Source organism: Myotis nattereri (assembly GCF_964212035.1).
Source record: "Myotis nattereri genome assembly, chromosome: 3".
NCBI classification, from domain to species: Eukaryota; Metazoa; Chordata; class Mammalia; order Chiroptera; family Vespertilionidae; genus Myotis; species Myotis nattereri.
Genome location: NC_138077.1, coordinates 70,585,894 through 70,604,926, shown reverse-complemented (window position 1 = coordinate 70,604,926; position 19,033 = coordinate 70,585,894). Strand labels below are relative to the sequence as shown.

General features: G+C 41.4%; 2 protein-coding genes across 2 annotated transcripts in view; one reads left to right on the top strand and one right to left on the bottom strand.

Annotated features, from left to right (window-relative positions):
* Positions 1–530, bottom strand: part of CIP2A (cellular inhibitor of PP2A) — a gene marked incomplete at its 5' end in the record, with an annotated part of 46,190 nt that extends 45,660 nt beyond the window's left edge. The window contains one exon of the mRNA XM_081088083.1: positions 429–530. Coding sequence (XP_080944209.1) covers positions 429–530 — 102 coding nt within the window. The remainder of the gene's footprint in view (positions 1–428) is intronic.
* A 158-nt stretch (positions 531–688) lies between these two features.
* DZIP3 (DAZ interacting zinc finger protein 3) overlaps positions 689–19,033 on the top strand; it is a 141,444-nt gene continuing 123,099 nt past the window's right edge. The window contains exons 1-2 of the mRNA XM_081086553.1: positions 689–1,282; positions 14,858–14,961. Coding sequence (XP_080942679.1) covers positions 14,930–14,961 — 32 coding nt within the window. The 5' untranslated portion in view covers positions 689–1,282; positions 14,858–14,929. The remainder of the gene's footprint in view (positions 1,283–14,857; positions 14,962–19,033) is intronic.

The following is a 19,033-nucleotide window of genomic DNA, read 5'->3' as shown; positions in this document are numbered from 1 at the left end:
TCCCGAGAATTACTGGATATTGTCAGGACTGTTACGATGGAAAAACCAAAAGAAAAAGGGGAACATATGGAATACGTTCAACAACAAACATTTAATTTGTTTTTTTAAAAAGGGAAAAGGTACAGGCTTGAGCTCTCTCCTCCACCAACCCCCAACACAGCCTAAATCCCCAACCTTTGGTCCTGGGACTTTCGCAGCCACTACTCGCTCCCGAGGCAGCTGAAGGAACCCGGAGGCCTGGGGGCGGGGCAGCGGAGGGTGGGACTCGAGGCTGACCCTCCCTCGCCTTCTTTACCAACACCAGACAGCTGCGGACGGGAGAGGCAGCCCTTCCCTTCCTAAACTGGGGCCGCTACCCCCTGGCTACACCGCGCACTAAATGTTACTACGCGGAAGCCCACCTCGCCCTCGCCGCTGGAGCCCCTCACCTCCAAGTGCCGCAAAAGCTGGGTCGCGTTCGCCTCCGACTTAACGGCTTTATACTGACTGATGGTCAGGAGCAGGGACTTCAAGCAGGCGGTGGAGTCCATCAGGAGCCGCCACGGGACCGCCAGGGAGTCACCACCACCCGGCCAGTTTGGGTTTCCAGTTTTCACCGCGCTTTTTTTGATTTTTTTCGGCCCCACCCCCTCGCGTCCAGAAACTTCCGGTTCCGGTCTAGCTCCGGAAGTCCCTAGGACTGAAAAGTGGGAGGGGGTGGGAGAGAAGAGGATGGAAGGTACAGGAAATAGGGGCTGCAAGGTCAAGGCTCTCGAAGATTCCGTGAAGTGGGTTAGGCGCCGTCCCGTCGGACACTTTATCTGAAAAGCCGCGAGGTTTCATCTTCGCGATCCCATTAAGACTGGAAATCTCGCGAGAAGTGCGATTGCGGCTCTCTGTGAAGGGGCGGTTGGACGCCAGGGGTCCTTGTCGGTCAGCGCGCCGTAGTTTCGTTCGATTCCTCGGCCTTCGCTCTGGATGACCCGTTTTTCCTTTGTGCACTGGCCTCAGCCCGAGAAATGGTCGCGTCCCCCTAGAATAGAAACGGTGAGGAGTTCTGAGGACGAGAAACCCGGGCTCTAGGTTTCGAGGCGGCCTGGGAGGGGTGTCGTTTTAAAATCTCTCACATGCCCACCCCTTCCGCCCAGGAATGTTTGTTCCTCACTGTAAACCTACGGCCGTTGGGATTTTGTGGCGAGTTACTCGTGTCTTTAGGGTCGTCGTCAAACTTACTCGGGAAAGCTTCCTGCGAGTGGCTCCTGGGCCAGGCGTTGCTCCGGGGGTGTTCTTAGCGTCAGTTTTTGTAAGTGCAGCCGTCTGTTTTACCTGGCATGATTGATTGTTTTCTAAGTCCCGGTGTCTGTGGAAATGCCACAGTCGTTTGCGGTTTGTGATCAAAGATCATTAATATTATGCATGTGTATATCATGAAATGAGTCGAATAGCTGTTTCTGGAGTTTTTTTGCTTAATAGATGCTATCGCTGAATAAAGCTTTAAAAACCACTTCGGAGGAAATAGTAGCATAGGATACATATCCTTTAATTAAACTACTTAGCCATGTTTTTCTCAATTCAAATAAAGTATTTTTTTTTTTTTTGCATCACTACAGTTTAAAGACAGGAACTTTATATTAAAAATCAATTTTAAAATTCTGAAAGCTTAAATAATCTAGCCAATTGAGGCATACGTGTAAAAATGATTGGGTAATCAATGTATGTATGCGTTCACTTATTTTGCCAATAATTATTGCGTGTGTAACATGGGCTAGAGCTAGACATTGCCAGTCAGGGGAAAAGGTAATGAAGTACCCCCTGCTGGAAAGGAACTGTCCAATGTGGGAAACAGCCTAAATCAGTGGTTCTCAACCTTCTGGCCCTTTAAATACAGTTCCTCATGTTGTGACCCAACCATAAAATTATTTTTATTGCTCCTTCATAACTGTCATGTTGCTACTGCGATGAATCGTAATGTAAATATCTGATGTGCAGGATGGTCTCAGGCGACCCCTGTGAAAGGGTCGCTCGGGTCGCTTCCCACAGGTTGAGAACCGCTGGCCTAAATGGTACCTGTGTGATTCACCACATAAATGAGAGGCACCTTGCCGTTGCGGTAGTTACGTGGCGTAGAGTCACATCCGCTGCTTACAAATCCTAGCTCTCCCTTGTACTGAGTGACCATAGGCAGATTCTCATGGCTCCAGCCTCTTCATAAGGTAAAATCTTGCTAACAGGAATACCTGTTTCATAAGACTGTTCATTCAATAAATAGAGCCTGCATATATGCCAGGCAGTAGATGCGGTGAATAAAATAAAAATCCTGTAAATAAAATCCAAGCATTACAATCTGGTAGGGAAATGAAAAACAATATAGTATAATAAACACAGTAAGGAAATTGAAGTGGAAAAAATAGAACAGATGAAGAAACTTAAGAGAAAGGTGTCATAATTTTTCATCGCACAGTAATAAACCTGTTTGCTGTGCTGTAAATATTTTATTCAAGATTTTATGTCTCTGTTCATGAGAATTAAAAATAATTTTTTCTTTATTCTCTCTTGGAATTTGGGTTATATGTTATTTTTGAAAAATTAATTGGAAGTTTTTGATCATTTTTTTTCCTGTGCTGTGGAATAATGAGAATCACATAGGAATCATCTGATCTTTGTGAGTTGTACACAACTGACCTATAAAATTAAGCTTGAGAGCTTATTTAGTGGTCGATCTTTGAAAAATATTTGCATTTGTAATAGGGTTATTGATTTCATAATATTCTATTTTTTCTTGAGTTGATTTTGGAAATTGGAAATTTTTAGCATACCAACTCCTTTATCTAGATTAAAAAGTTATTGATATAAACTTGTATCAGTATTCCAATAATTCTCAGTACCTAGTTGTAGTTTTAAATTTCCTTTTCATCCTAATGTTATTTCTCTCTTTTCTTAGTAGGACTTTACAGCCATTCGTCTATTTTATTCAGTATTTCAATAATCAACTTTGACTTTATTCTTGTTTTGTTTTATTTTCAAAACCACAAATTTTACTTTTTAGTAATTCCATTCATATAACATAGAGAAAAACAGAGACCCTATCTTGACCCAATGGTTGTCTGCAGGGATCAGTCTTGTAGTATCTAGGCTGCTCTTGACTTCTAACGGAGGACTTGAGCTTGGCAGAGAAAGCAGTAATCTACATACAAGCTCATCCCTTACTTCTGCTTTCAGAGGCCTTGCGGTGTGCAGAAAGATATGAGGCTTCATTCTTTAAATCAATATTGAGTGTTTAACTGTGCCAGATGTTCTAGGCACTAGGGATAAAACAGGGATTAAAAAAAGTTTTTTCCTGACTTTGTAGGGCTTGTATTTTAGCAGGGACATGAGACTAAATATAAAACTAGATTATTCAGTAGGCATAAATAGGTAGAACAAAAGTCTCATTGGCCCAGGTTTTAAAGATTAAAGGCTAAGAAAGTCAGTGGTATAATTGGCAAGAGGTCTAAGAGTGGGGTCATTTGGATACCATGTCCCCACTATGGCTAAAACAAATCAAATACTAATATTAAATTAATTTTATCCTTTATGCTGATCCAGAAAACAGAATCTGTACAATTAATGCCACTTCTCATTTTTCAGAAATGTTTATCTTCATCACAAAGCCAGAAAACCTATATAAACCAAACGTATTCTTCCTTTACAATTATTCTTCCTGTTTCCTTTCCCAACTGTTAAGTATTAAAAGTCAGGTAATCTCTAAAAGATTTGCCAAACCATAAAATAATCTTTCTAACTTTCAAACAATTTTCTGATTTTTTTCCTATATATTTTACAGAAATCAACTCGAGGTTAAGAGTTGGATATTTTTGGTAAATGTTTTCCCTACCATTTTTATTTTATTATTTTTTAATATATTTTTATTAATTTCAGAGAAGAGGGAAGAGGGAAAGAGAGATAGAAACATCAATAATGAGAGAGAATCATTGATGGGCTGCCTCCTGCATGCCCCCTGCTGGGGATTAAGCCCGTAACTGCAACCTGGCATGTGCCCCTGACCGGAATGGAGCCTGAGACTCTTCAGTCCACAGGCCAACACTATCCACTGAGCCAAACCAGCTAGGGCTTCCCTGCCATTTTTACATGTAATTTCAGAAGGTTGTCATTTTGTTTAAACACAAGTACTATCCATTGTTTCTGAGTCCAATTTTGTAAGTAGTAAATGTGAAGGTGACATACTTTTATGTTAAGGTACAGTAATCATTTTTAATTATAACTAATATATATTGAAGGTCTACTTTGTGCAGAGAGAGGTCCTTTATATGTCTCAATTTTACATTTCGGGTCTTTCAGAAAATAGATATTATCAATTTCATGAAATGGGTAGATATCTGTTTCCTGAATTGAAATGTGAAGCTGTTTTCTAAGACTGTGGTACCCAAAGTAGAGTGCACATCTCGAGATATGTGAAAATATGTATTGGGCTGTGGAACAAATATTAGAATTTTTATTTTTACTTACTTTAATTTCATTCTTTATATTATTATAGTTGTACTTGCATATAATTGATAGGTGAATTGCTGCCCATATATTTTAGTGTATTATCAGGTTTATTGCTTTAAAGATAATGTGATCAAAATAATTGGAGACTTCTTCCAAATCTCCAGCTTTGACAGAGTATTTAGACAGGTATTATTCATTTCAGTACCAAATATAATATCTGGCATTTTCTGAATTGTTGAACAAATTCTCTTAGCAAAAACTAATGTGAATAGTATACTGTGAAATATTAAGATGCATGATTATCTTTTTAAAAATATATTTTTTTATTGATTTTAGAGAGGAAGGGAGAGGGAGATAGAAACATCAATGATGAGAGAGAATCCTTGCTCAGGCTGCCTCCTGCACACCCGACACTGGGGATGAAGCCTGCAACCTAGGCCCTGACCTGGAATTGAAACCTGACCTCCTGGTTCATAGCTCAACGCTCAACCACTGATCCATACTGGTTGGGCATCATGATTATCTTTACAGTATCATTTACTGACCAGTGCAGTCATGTAAATAATGTTATTTCTGAGTGATTATTACCTAGTTCAATACCGAATTGTACACTAACGTATATAAAGTAAAATATTTCACTTAATGGTGCATAGTAGAAAGAATATGGAATTTGTGGTTGGTGAAACTTGGGCATGAATTTTTGGTCTTATTGATTTATTAGCTATCTGAACTTTCTAAGCTTTAGTTTCTTAATTTTTAAAATGGAAACTATAATAATAAAAGCTTAATATGCAAATCGACTGAACTGCTGAACAGCTGAATGACTGTCTGGACAACCATGCTATGACATGTACTGGGGCCAGGCCAGCCAAGGCGGGTGCCATGCGATTGGTTGAGGCTTCCCCCCATCACCGACCATGATCAATCGCCTTGCAAAGGGAGGCCCAGGCTACCCTGCTGGCGAGGCTGCCAGAGGGTGCAGGCCAGGCTGAGGGACATCCCCTGAGGGATCCTGAACTGCGAGGGTTCAGGCTGGGCTGAGGGACCCCCGAGTGCATGAATTTCATGCATTGGTCCTCTAGTACAGTAATGTTAATCTTTCAGAGTTGTGTGAAGATTAGATGTGTATTCAATGTACACAGAAATTAGCCCAGAGCCCAGCAAATAGGAGCTATTGAAAATTAATCTTATTTTCAGTGAAATCAAGTTAATGAACCCTGTTAATTTTTTGGTTAATCATCAGCTGAGGGTATTTTTTCCATTAATTTTTAAGAGAAAGTGGAAGGGAAGGAGGGAGAGAGAGAAAAAGAGAGAGAAATAAACAATCATTGATGTGAAAGAGACACTTCAATTGGTTGCCTCCCACATGCACCCTGACCTGGGCTGGGTACATGTCCTTGACCAGGACTTGAACCCATAACTCTTCTGTTTCTGGGCTGATGCTCTAACCACTTAGCAATACTGGCTAGGGCTGCCCCCCCTCCCCATTAATTTTATATGAATGTAAACTCTTTATAACTAAAAACTTGATCTACCTTTTCATCTAAACTCTTCATACAAATATACATCTTTCTTTGATAATAAGGGGCAGTACTTTTCTCACATGGGTGGATCAAGTTGGATTTGGGTAGAGTGTGCTTTGTTATTGGTGGTGGTGGAGTTAAGTACATATGGTATCCTCCATTCTCTGTCTGATTATCATCCCTACATGTATCATGTCTCAGCATCCTGTCTTATTTCCTTTTGTCTAACAGCTGTAATGACAACATAATATTTTTAAGTTGCTGAAAATATTTCACTTTTGGAGAATTTGCTTGGGGTAACAGATGCTCCTTTCAACAGTTCCTAGCTACATTTTTGAACAGTGTTGTTTTGGCAGTGCTAGCTGTACATAACCTGAAACTGATGGACAGTTTGATATCTGGATTTTTTTTTCAGGTAAATCCTAACCCATGCATCATAATTGTAGGTACATTCCAAATAATCAAAACAAATTAATATATACCCTTTGGATTTGCCTTTGTACTTGCAAAAAGAATTGACTGGATAGATATGAAAAGAATTAAAACTCTGCTTCTGCCAAGATATTAATTTTGGCAAGGATGTTTCCTATTTTGGCAAATTTATAAGGAGGGGGCAGTGGGTATACATTGCAAGGTTTTTGTTTCCTGGAATAAGCTGCCAGGTAGTGCTAACAGTGATATTTGCTAAATGGCAAGAGCTGAGATGGACAATGAATATCCTAATCTTTTGGGCTTGAAAATATATTTAGTTTCTGATAATTTTGCAAAGATTTTCCGATCATCATTCACCCATTCTGGAGTTTGCTTGATTAAACTAAATATTTTTTTATTTAGGGTAAAATAATGTTTTGGTCACTCGTCTAGGTACATTCATTTTGTAGCCTTGCCAAGAAGTTAAACAAATACAAAAATGGAAGAAACTAGAAATTAGAGAATCAAATGATCAATATATTTCGTTCATTCTTAACACAGCTAATATCAAAATAATGGTACAGCTTGTTATTCTTTGAGTCTAATATGATAGCCATTTTTGTTTATCTGAACCTATCTAACATATGAGAAATAACGACTTTCAGAGTACTAGAGTCACAGAACACCTGCTTTAGCACTTTAAAAGCTACCCATAATGAATGGCTGTTGCTGCTTTTCTAGCAGACATAATCTGATCAGTAATAGTTAAAATATTTGTTTTAAGGGACTCTCATCACAAAATGCCTTGCCTTATTCCTAGAAAGTGTCTTATTTGTTTTGTTTTGTTTTTTGTTTGTTTGGTGTTTTTTTAAGCCTTGAAGTTGTTACTACTCATATGTCATCAAAACATCACATCAACTTTAAGGAGATTTTTGAATTCTTTTCATAAATATCTATCACTAATGGTGTCCAATTTTGTCTTATTAATAGATCCATGAACTTCTTGAGTATATTTAATTCAATGCTGACCTAATAAATCCACCTTTTAAAAATAGCTATCAAAATTTTAGCAAGTTGTAGGTTCAAGGTTGTTAATTGCTGCATTGTTTGTAATAGCCAAACAAAAACAAAATCCACACCAAAACAAGACACAAATGGAGACAATTTAAGTATTTATCAGTAATGGTAAAAAATATGATTTATTTTACAATGGCATATCATGTATTTTAAAGAATATGGCTTATGTATATGTGCTGATATGGAAAATACAAAGTGCCAAACTTGCAAACTAAGCTGCCATTAGTGCCATGTGGGATATATTTGAAAAACTGTTTTTGTCCTAATTCTTAAGTATCATTATTACCATTCCTTTCTGTATAATACTATTTATCCAATGTAGATAATTGGAAGAAAAGTGAACTAATTTTGCTGAAAACTTTAAAAAGTTAAATGATGATGATGGTGAGGATAGGAACACATGTTGTGCTTTCTGTGTGCTAGAAACTGTACTCTTACATGTTTTTTTTTTGTTTGTTTGTTTGTTTTTTACTGAAATAATTTTTTTATTCTCCCCTGAGGATATGGTTATTGTTTTGGGAGAGAAACATTGATGTGAGAGAGAAATATCAAATGGCTGCCTCCCATACACACCCTGATTGGGGATTGAACGCACAATTTAGTTAAGTACCCTGACCTGGAATCGAACCCACACCTTTTGGACATGGGTCCAACCAACTAAGCCACCTGGGCAGGGTGGAAATGAAAAAAACTTAACTCATACACAGAACTTGAATGTCATGTCATCTCAAATATGATCCTTCAAAGCCCTAGCTGGATAGCTCAATTGGTAAGAGCATTGTTCAGATATGCCAAGGTTGTGGGTTCAATCTCCGGTCAGGGCGCATACAAGAATCAACCAATGAATGCGTAAATACGTGAAACAACAAATTGATGTTTCTCTTTCTCTCTTCCTCTTTCTCCAAAAGTAATAAATAAAAAAAAATAAAGAAATATAATCCTTAAAAAAATCTTTGTTTCTTTCCCCAAATGTAAAGCAAGTTGATCACTGAAAGAAAGAAAAATACTCCTGATGAAAGATATACTTTTTAACAAAAGGTGGGGCACTGTGTTTCTAGTTACCCTCATTTGACTCCCTAGGAAAAGGATATTTTCTAATAATATTATAAAGGAAAAGCTTATTATTATTATTATTATTATTATTATTATTATTTATCATTTACTAGCCCTCATAATATATTTCTCTTAGTGCTGGGGTCCAAACCCAGCAGGTCCAGGGGTCCCCAAAGGTGTGGACGGAGTCGGCGAAGAAGGAATGACACGGAGACAGCATTCAGTTGATCAGCAGCCTAGCGAGGATCTCTAGCCAAGTTCTGGTCAGGATCTCCAGCGAAGTTCTGGTTAGGCTCTCCAGCCAGGTTCTGTGTCTATGTTCTCTTGCTACGTTCTCCAGGTTCTCCAGCCAGGTTCTGTAGCCATGTTCCCTCACTAGGTTCTCCAGCGAGGTTCTGTAGCCATGTTCCCTCTCTAGGTTCTCCAGCCAGGTTCTGTCACCAGGTTCTAGTCAGGTTCTCTTGCCATGTTCTATCCAGGTTCTGTAGCCAGGTTCTGTCTCTAGGTTCTTCAGCCAGGTTGAGTCACCAGGTTCTAGTCAGGTTCTCTTGCCATGTTCTATCCAGGTTCTGTAGCCAGGTTCTGTCTCTAGGTTCTCCAGCCAGGCTCTCTCGCTAGGTTCTGTCTCTAGGTTCTGTTGCCAGTTTCTGTCCAGGATCTTTTGCCATGTTCAGTCTCTAGGTTCTGTGGCCAGTTTCTGTCCAGGATCTTTTGCCATGTTCTCTCCAGCGAAGTTCTTCTGTCTCTAGGTTCTGTGTCTAGGTTCTGTTCTTACATGTTTTAAACACCTACTGTTCATGACAACTCTATGAAACAAGTATGTTAATCCCCATGTTTCAGATGAGGAAACTGAGGCACAGAGGTTAATTTACAGAAGGTTGCACAGCTATTGTGTGTCAAAGCAGGCTTATATACCCTTTCAGACTGATTCCAATGTTTCTATGCTTGTAACTACCAAAGTTATACAACCTCTCAATTTATTTTTGGCATTGATGGGAATGTAAATGAGATATTTTATGTCATTTATCTTTCTTGTAGACAGGTGATTTATTGTTTGAATATGCTATGTAATATAAGGATGGCCTTATTTTTCTTCCTTAGAACAATGTGTTATATATAAACATATATATATACACACACACATATATATATATATACATATGTTCATTTAATTAGCCTTTTCATTTTAACTCATTTATTTAGTTAGGTAGTTCTCAACTGGGGGCAGTTTTATCCCCCAGGGCACATTTGGCAATGTTTAGAGACATTTTTGGTTGCCACAATGGGACTGAGAAGTGGGGGAGTTGCTACTGGCATCTACTGGGTAGAGGCCAGGGATGCTGCTCAACATTCTAAAACTGTGTAGGACAGCCCTTGCCAGCATGGCTCAGCTGGTTGGAGGTAAGTCCCATACACCAAAAGGTGGTGGGTTTGATTCCTGGCACTTGCCCTGGTTGTGGGAGTGATCCCGGTTGGGGTGAGTTCTGGAGATAGCCCCTCTCTCTCTCTCTCTCTCTCTCTCTCTCCCTCTCCTCTCTCTCTCTCCCTTCTCCCCTCTTCCCCTTCCTCTCTCTAAAGTCAATTGGAAAATAAATAAAAACGCCCTAGCCAGCAGATAGAGTGTCGGCCTGCATCCGAAGTTCCATTCGCATTAAGGGCACTTCACCTTCTTTGCAGGCTCCTTCCTGGGCCAGGCCCTGGTCAGGGCTCATGCAGGAGGTAACCAATCGATGTGTTTCTCTCACATCAATATGTCTCTCTGTCTTTCCCTCTCTTTTCTACTTTCTCTAAAAATCAGTGGAAAAATACCATTGAGTGAGGATTTTACATACATACATAACATGCATACGTATAGGACAGCTTCCCATAACAAAGATTTATCCAGCCCAAAATGTCAGTAGTGTCAAGAAAGAGAAAAACTGATTTTATTGAGCGTAAGAAAAGTTCTCAATAACTAAACTCCTGTCCTGCAAAATAGCAAGTGTCTTATTTTGTTTTCAAGCTAATAGCATTGAGAAAAGCAAATTGTTGTTTTTTCCTATTTTTGTTTCTTTTTACATTAAAATCAACTCTTTTACTTGGCACTGTATAATCTGTAAGTGCCAGAGCAGTCAAGGGTAACAAATTCATGGGACATCTTCCCACACATTAAAATATAAACTTGTTGGCCAATCAGAACCTGTAAATTGGTCGGGGGATTTAAAAACAATGTGCTTATATACAATTTAGGGAGGTTATAGGAGTCCTCAAGGTACATGTTTAGATGAATGATTAAAAGTTATAAACAAGTCCTATGCCTACTTTGATATGAATAATACCGCTTTAAAAGTTGAGAAAAAAATAACCCTTTACAATAAAAAACAACTTTATTATAATTTTAGTAGATATGAGGAAAAGTGGAAGCTGGAAACTCAGAGCAGTAAAAAAGGTATTTTACTATTATCAAGATATGGATGATAATGCCTTATTTTTCAAACAGCCTGCAAATAAAATAATTTTGTTTGGTGGATAAAGATATGCTGTAAATTGACAATGAGCTTTAGCTTGCCCTGTGGTCCACCAGCCAAAATCTGAATGGTTCCAGCAGAAGAGCAGTTCCTCAGTTCCAGGAAGGCAGACTTCGTTTTTAGTTTCCTGCTGATAGGAAAAGTCTATTGAAATTAATATACCAGGGAAAAACAGATTTACCCTTCCACCCATGTTAACCCTGAGTTAAAGGTTTCCTTGAGCATCTAGACTGTTAGAAACCTTTGGATTATTTTAGAAACAGTGGTAATGTTTTAGGCTGGCTACTTCCTTTCTGTTGCTAGGCACGTAGGCTTTCCTTCCCAACAGAGGCAATAAAATGCTGCTGTTGCTGGTAGGGTTTGCCACACATTTCCCCTCACCTCCAGGGAAAGGATGAGACTGATGGTCGGTCTCTCCTGGAAAACCTTTCATCATAGTCATCTCAGGTTGTATTTTTAAGCAGGCTGAAAGAAAGCCATTAGCCTTTTTAAAAACTTAATTCAGTATCCAAATGTCTTCTGATGGATTAATTTTACACCCTTTTATTTTTCAAGCTAAATACCGAATAGTTTAGCAGAAGACTTCCATCATCTCTACCTTGTTGCCAGAGGATTTGCGTCTTTTCTTTTTAGTCTTCCTGTTGTCTGTATAAATAGCAACTGACTGAAGGGAAGCTTATCAAAGGGGGGAGATGCTCATGTCTGAGCATTTAAATTCTGGAAATGAAGGGATTGTCTAGAAAAGGCTTATTTTGTATGCTGTTTTCTATAGCAGGTATGAAATAATGCCTGTTACTTTTAATTAGAATATCGAAGGAGGTTATAGAAGCCGTAAAAGAAAGACAAGTTTGAGTACAGTCCTAAAATTCTCAAAGTCATGTCCTTTTCTATACAGCTGTATTGAAGAGATGAAGCAGATCTGATTTAGTGTGAAAGAATAAGTTTTATCCAACCTCTCTCTGCTTCATCATTAGCTTTAGGTTGTATCTTTCACTGGTATTTGAACATAATGCAAATTTAAATAAGCATGTGACTTGCTTACTCAGGTTTTAAAATAAGAAGACATAGGAGAACTAGATTCTGAATAGGTAAGTTATAATACTGACATCAAGAAGTGTTTTGTTAGGGATGGGCAAGAAACTAAGAGGTGTTAGAAAGCTGTTTTAAGTGAGGACATTTAGATAGAAGTCAGCATGTGTGTGAATCTTTGCATTTGTGTTTTGATTAAGAAGTATCAGCTAACATTAAATTACCTTTGTCTTAAGACTTTTCTGTGTAACTTAGAGTTGGTGTGAGTCAAATACAGAATATAGGTAGTATTATAATTAGGGATACTTACTTTGCAGATGATCCCTTCAGATCTTCTTTTAGCCTTTAGACCACTGGTCACCAACCGGTGGTCTGTGAGGTCCGAAAGGTTGGTGACCACTGGTTTAAGGAAACCTGTGGAGCAGCGGTCTCCAACCAGTGGTCTGCAGACTTCTGGTGGTCTGTGAGGTCCAAAAGGTTGGCTACCGCTGCTTTAGACCAAGAATTTGAGTTGTCCTCTCCCTTTTAAGCTCATGAGGGACAGGATACTCAGATCTCAAGGTTTAGGATGGTTCAGGTCCTACAGTTCCTTCTTGCCTTTGTGTTGTCTTTTTCTGGCTTTTGGAGAGACTGGACATCAGATAAAATATATTTCTTTGAGTAAATACAATCTGAATTCTTAATAGGTGACTTACAAATCATTTTGTGGAGTATGTTTTCTTGATTTGGGAATTACCTGTGCTGAATTGCTTTTTAATAATGGATCTCCAAAAGCTCTACTGATCTAATTTATGGGTGCATATTAAATATACTTTTAGAGAAACTAGCCACCCAATTACTGAGATAAATAAGCAGTCCAGAGGTAACAGATAAGAAACTTTACCCAGTATTGTGCTTGGTAGCAAACCCAAGGCATTCTAGGTCTGTTTCCTTTGTGCTACTGCTGCCATATTCTTTTTTTCCTCGTTATTTTTTACTTTGCCCAAAGCACTGAGAAATAGTTTTATATATATTTGCTCTAACAGTTCCTGGGCTTATGTACAGTGGGGTCAGAAAGGCAAGTCAGCCTAGCAGAGGACAATGAAGTCTGGTGGCTTGAACTTCCAGTAAAAGAGAAGCGTTGGTCTTGGGATAGTTAAATAGAGAGCTATATGAATAAAAATATATGCTAATGATACTATTCTATATTATCCCACTTTTTGTTTTCATTTGTGTTGCCTCAGAGTTTTTTTCTTTCTTTCAAGAACCATCTACAACTTGCATTGATATTTGAACCAGAGAGTATGCAAGAGTTCTTTATATCACCTTTCTTATCTTATGGAGGTATCCTATATAGTAAAAGCCTAATACACAAATTGTCCCCTTGGGTGGGCAGGCGGATGGTTGACCGGGAGTTCTACCAGGAGACTGGGAGTTTGACCGGTCACTATGACGTGTGCTGAGCACCAGGGGGTGGGGAGGAACGTGGCAGGCATCAGCGATGCAACACGGGCAGCAGTGGAGGCACTGCCAGCCCCAGTGGTGGAGCAGGTGAGCAGGCGGTGCCAGGCCAAGGTGGGTGCAAGCGGATCACCCCGCAGACAGTGACCACAACCAGCATTGGTGGTGGGGCGCAGGGCTGCCGCCCGCTTCCCAGCTGCTAAGGGAGAAAGGGCAAATAGCAATATTACAATATTTCTTCTAATTATTTTCCTTTCAGTGTGCATGAAACCATGCATAGGGCCACCAGTACTATCATAAGACTTTAGGATAAAGGGGCTACTTGTTGTTTTTAGACTAAAAGAAAAATAAAACAATTAGTGCTATCATGATTGTGTTAAACATGAACTTGTATACTTGTGGGAAATAAGTATAAACCTTTTCAGAAGCCATTTAACAGTATACAGAGGCTTAAAATATTTGTTTTTTTCACCTAAGAATTCTACTAATGAGATTTTTTTTTGAAAGTGGAATTAACACTTTATTTTTTTGATAATTCTTTATTGTTGAAAGTTTTACATATATCTCCTTTTTCTACCATTGACCTCTTTCCACCCACTCCCACCCCTCAGCACATGCCCCCACCCCCCTATTGTCTGTGTCCATTGGTTATGCTCATACGCATGGCTACAAGTCCTTTGGTTGATCTCTTACCTCATCTCCCCACCCTCCCCTGCCTTCTCTCTGAGGTTTGATGGTCTCTTCCTTGCTTCTATGTCTCGATCTATTTTTTTCATCAGTTTATATTGTTCATTGTATTCCACAAATGAGTGAGATCATGTGATATTTAACTTTCTCCAACTGGCTTATTTTGCTTAGCAGAATGCTTTCCAGGTCCACCCATACTGTTGCAAACGATAAAGAAATAACCATAAATACAGAGAAGGCCTATGGGCAGTGGAGTTTATCAAAATACTACTTATAATAAAACAATGAGAAGCAATCTAAATGTTCAACTATAAGGAAATGGTCAAAGAAACCCTAGTCAACCAATTGTGTAACCATTAAGAATAATTACCAGAGGTACAAAATAACAAAAATGCTTTTGAGATTGTGTTTAGTGGTGAACAAGGTGGTGTAGAGTATTGTCTATTAAATATGACTACAAATTGGTTAAATATACCTATGTTTGAAAAGCAATTAAGTATTTTAAAATGTAAACAGTGATTTACGTTTGGATGATGAAACTGTGACCTTTGTGTTCTCGTAAAACTTTCAAAATTTTCTTTAATGATTATGTACTACTTATATAGTAGGGAGAAAGAATGTAATCCTCCTACATTTCCACTAAAAATACTACTTTTCTTACAGCTTTAAACAGCAGTAGTAGAAGTGAGACTGCAAGCATTGGAATAGGACTTTTGCAAAAGAACATTGTGCATCATGGATTCTCTTCCAGAAGAATTTTTTGTGAGGTAAGGTGTAGATTGACAAAAGCCAAGTGCATTTTTTATATTCCAAAGACACAACACTTGTCTATAATCTTGGAAAGCTAGTATGAATGAGATACCTTTGTTTTTCAGGAGAGTTTAGCAACTTTGAGTCTTGGAGGATGTACTAGTAAAATGGGTAAAATCTAATTTTAGAAAATTTATTTAAGGACCACACCCTGGTTGAAGAGCCAAGAATTGAAAAATGTACCATAGCTTGTCATATTTGGTTATTTTCAATAAAGTAATCCTATCTAATAAAAGACAAAAAGGGTAATTAACCGTACCTCCACTACGCTTCCCATTGGCTAATCAGCGAGATATGCAAATTAACTGCCAACAAAGATGGCGGCCAGCAGCCACGCAGCTGAAGCGAGCAGGAGGCTTGCTTGCTCCAGTGATGGAGGAAGCCAAGGGTCCCTGCCTGCCATGGCCTGCTCTAAGCTCTGAAAGCAACAAAGTTTGAATTATAGAAGCTAAACAAATCCCAGATACCTGCTTTCAGCCATCCGAGACCTCAGAGCTGGAGCGAGCAGGACGAAAACAAAGTTTCAATAATAGACACCAAACAAACCCCAAATACCAGCTTTCAGCCAGCCGCAGCCTCAGAGCTGGGAGTGCCATTGAAGGCAACAGAGTTTCAAGTATAGAAGGTAAATAAATCCTAGAATTAAAAAAAAAAAGGAAAAAAGAGATTCAGTCCCAGGCCAGCCTGAAAACAGCCATCAGCCCCTCATCCAGGCTGGCCACGCACCCCAGTGGGGACCCCCACCCTGAAGGGGGTGTGACCAGCTGCAAACAGCCATCAGCCCCTCACCCAGGATGGACAGGCACCTCAGCGGGACGCCCACCCTGATCCAGGACACCCTTCAGGGCAAACCAGCTGGCCCCCACCCGTGCACCAGGCCTCTATCCTATATAGTAAAAGGGTAATATGCAAACTGACCCGAACAGCAGAAAGACTGGGAATGACTGGTCTCTATGACATACACGGACCACCAGGGGGTAGACGCTCCATGCAGGAGCTGCCCCCTGGTGGTCAGTGCACTACCACATGGGGGAGCTCTGCTCAGCCACAAGTCAGGCTGATGGTTGCCAGTACAGTGGTGGTGGTGGGAGCCTCTCCTGCCTCCTCAGCAGCGCTAAGGATGTCCAACTGCAGCTTAGGTCTGCTCCCCGCTGGCAAGTGGACATCCCCTGAGGGCTCCCGGGCTGCCAGAGGGATGTCTGATTGCTAGCTTAGGCCCAATCCCATGGGGAGCAGGCCTAAGGCAGCAGGTGGTCATCCCCCGAGGGGTCCCAGACTGCGAGAGGGCACAGGCCGGGCTGAGGGAACCCCCCTCCCCAAGTGCACAAATTTTTGTGCACCGGGCCTCTAGTATTATATCATTTAACAAGCACTTACATTGACTTACTCTTTGACAGACATTGTTTTAAATGCTTTTGCAAATATATATATATATATATATATATATATATATATATATATGTATATATATATATACACACACATATACACACACATGAAAAGAGGTAATATGAAAATTTGTCCAGGATGCCGTAACGGGTCACGACCAGACAGGAGGAGGTTGCGGGCACAGGTGGGGCACGGTGCAGAGACGGAGACAGACAGTGGGGCCTGCCTTAGCCTGTGCGGCGGATTCAGCAGTCTGGCGGGGACACAGGCACGGGGTACAGGGAGGCCTGGGGCTGGCTGGGCTGCGGTGCTGGCTCGGGCAGACCCAGAATGAACACAGGTAGGGGGGCAGTGGGGGCCTGGGGCAGAAGTCAGGTGCAAGTGCCTGCCGCCTGCGGCGCTGGTCAGACCTGACTCCTGTGGCGGCCTGCAGCGTGCCTTCTCACATGTTAGAAGGCGGAGTGCCTCCTCACGTGATTACAATCACACGTTGGGCTTCTAGTCTATACTAATAATAGGGTAATATGCAAATTCGTTGGGATACTCTCATGTGTAACGACCAATCAGCAGGCTGCGTGCGCAGCAGGCGCAGGTGGACAGGGACTTGCCGCGTCGGGGACAGGTGCAGGGTACAGTGGAGGCCTCTCCACGCAACTGTGCCGGGGTCTGCAGGCCTCTACTATGGCCCTACCGCTGCCTAGCCCTGGGGTCTGTAGGCCTCCTCTGGCTCTGGCCTACCTCTTTGGGGCAATCCATCGAGGAGCCCTGGATGGGTGAGCAGGGCCTACCTCTTGGGGGAATGGATTGAGGGGCTCCCGCACTGTGACAGGGCACAGACCAGGCTACTAGTGCTAACATATAAACCTTATAACAACTCTATGAAGTGGATGCTGTTATTATTCTCATTTTATAGAAGGTAACTTAAGCATAACACAGAAGACTACTGAATGGTTCAATTGGGTTCAGGCCATAAATCCATATGAGTCCAGGCCAATTGGAGCCAGGCCAAAAGTCCCTCCAATCAGTGACTAGGTTAGCCTACCTATACCTCTCCCTTATAATACTAAACAATAGGTTAGTATAGGAGATCTTCTTCCTACCTTTGGCTATCTACACTAATAAACGGCAAACATGCAAATTCACCATACCTTTCCTATGCCTTAAGCCACACCCACTTGCCAATCAGAGCGACTATATGCAAATTAACCCAGCCAAGATGGCGGCCGGCAGCCATGCAGCTGCAGCAAGCAGGAGGATTGGTTGACCCAATGATGGAGGAAGCCAAACTTCCCTCCTACCTGCCTTAGCCGTCTTGAGCTCCTCTCAAAGCTACAAAGTTTCAATTATAGAAGGTAAATAAATCCCAGAATAAAAAAAAGAAAAAGAAAAAAAGGAGAGGCTGGTAGCTTCCATCGCCAGGGAGCTTGGCCAGCCTGAAAATGGCCCTCAGCCCCTCACCCAGACTGGCCAGGCACCCCAGTGGGGAACCCCCACCCTAAAGGGAGTGTGGCCAGGCTGGCCAAACCTCCATGGGGTGAGGGTCCCCACTACCGGGGGCTTGACCAGCCTGCAAGCAGCCATCAGCCCCTCACCCAGGCTGGCCAGGCACCCCATTGGGGACCCCCACCCTGAAGGGGGTGTGACCAGCCTGCAAACAGCCATCAGCCCCTCACCTAGGATGGACAGGCACCCCAGCAGGACCCTCACCCTGATCCGGGACACCCTTCAGGGCAAACCAACTGGCCCCCACCTGTGCACCAGGCCTCTATCCCATATCATAAAAGGGTAATATGCAAATTGACCCTAACAGCAGAACAACTGGGAATGACTGGTCACTATGACACACACTGACCACCGGGGGCAGACGCTCAATGCAGGAGCTGCCCCCTGGTGGTCATTGTGCTCCCACAGGTGGAAATCTGCTCAGCCACAAGCCAGGCTGATGGCTGCCAGTACAGTCGTCGTGATGGGAGCCCCTCCCGCCTCCTCAGCAGCACTAAGGATGTCCAACTGCAGCTTAGGCCTGCTCCCCGCTGGCAAGTGGACATCCCCTGAGGGCTCCCGGGCTGCCAGACGGATGTCTGATTGCCAGCTTAGGCCCAATCCCCCGGGGAGTGGGCCTAAGCCAGCAGGTGGTCATTCCCCAAGGGGTCCCAGACTGCGAGAGGGCACAGGCTGGGCTGAGGGACACCCCCCCCCCCCAAGTGCACAAATTTTTCTGCACCGGGCCTCCAGTCTTATATAATAAGCAAAGTGATATGTTTATTTTATAAGTATTTTACTGACCTTCTTGATTCTTAGAGAATAAAGACTAAACAAAATTTGTGTACTTAGAATTATAATGTCGGAAGGTATATAAAAAGTTATACTTAGGCAAAATGCATATATAAATGTTATATTAGAGATGCTGAGGCTATATTTAGGATGGAAAAATAATTACTGTCTGTGGTGGAGTGGGTTTTCACAAGGTACTGTTTGAAGTGAACTTTAAAGACTAGGAAGCATTTTGATGGGTGTAGAAGCAGAGCAGATGGGACGTAATTTGGCTAAGAAAAAGTACTTAAGACAAATTCTTGGGGAGCATTTTGACTCTACTGTTAAGGAGTTTAGCTTTATTTTGTGCAGAGCCATTGACATTTT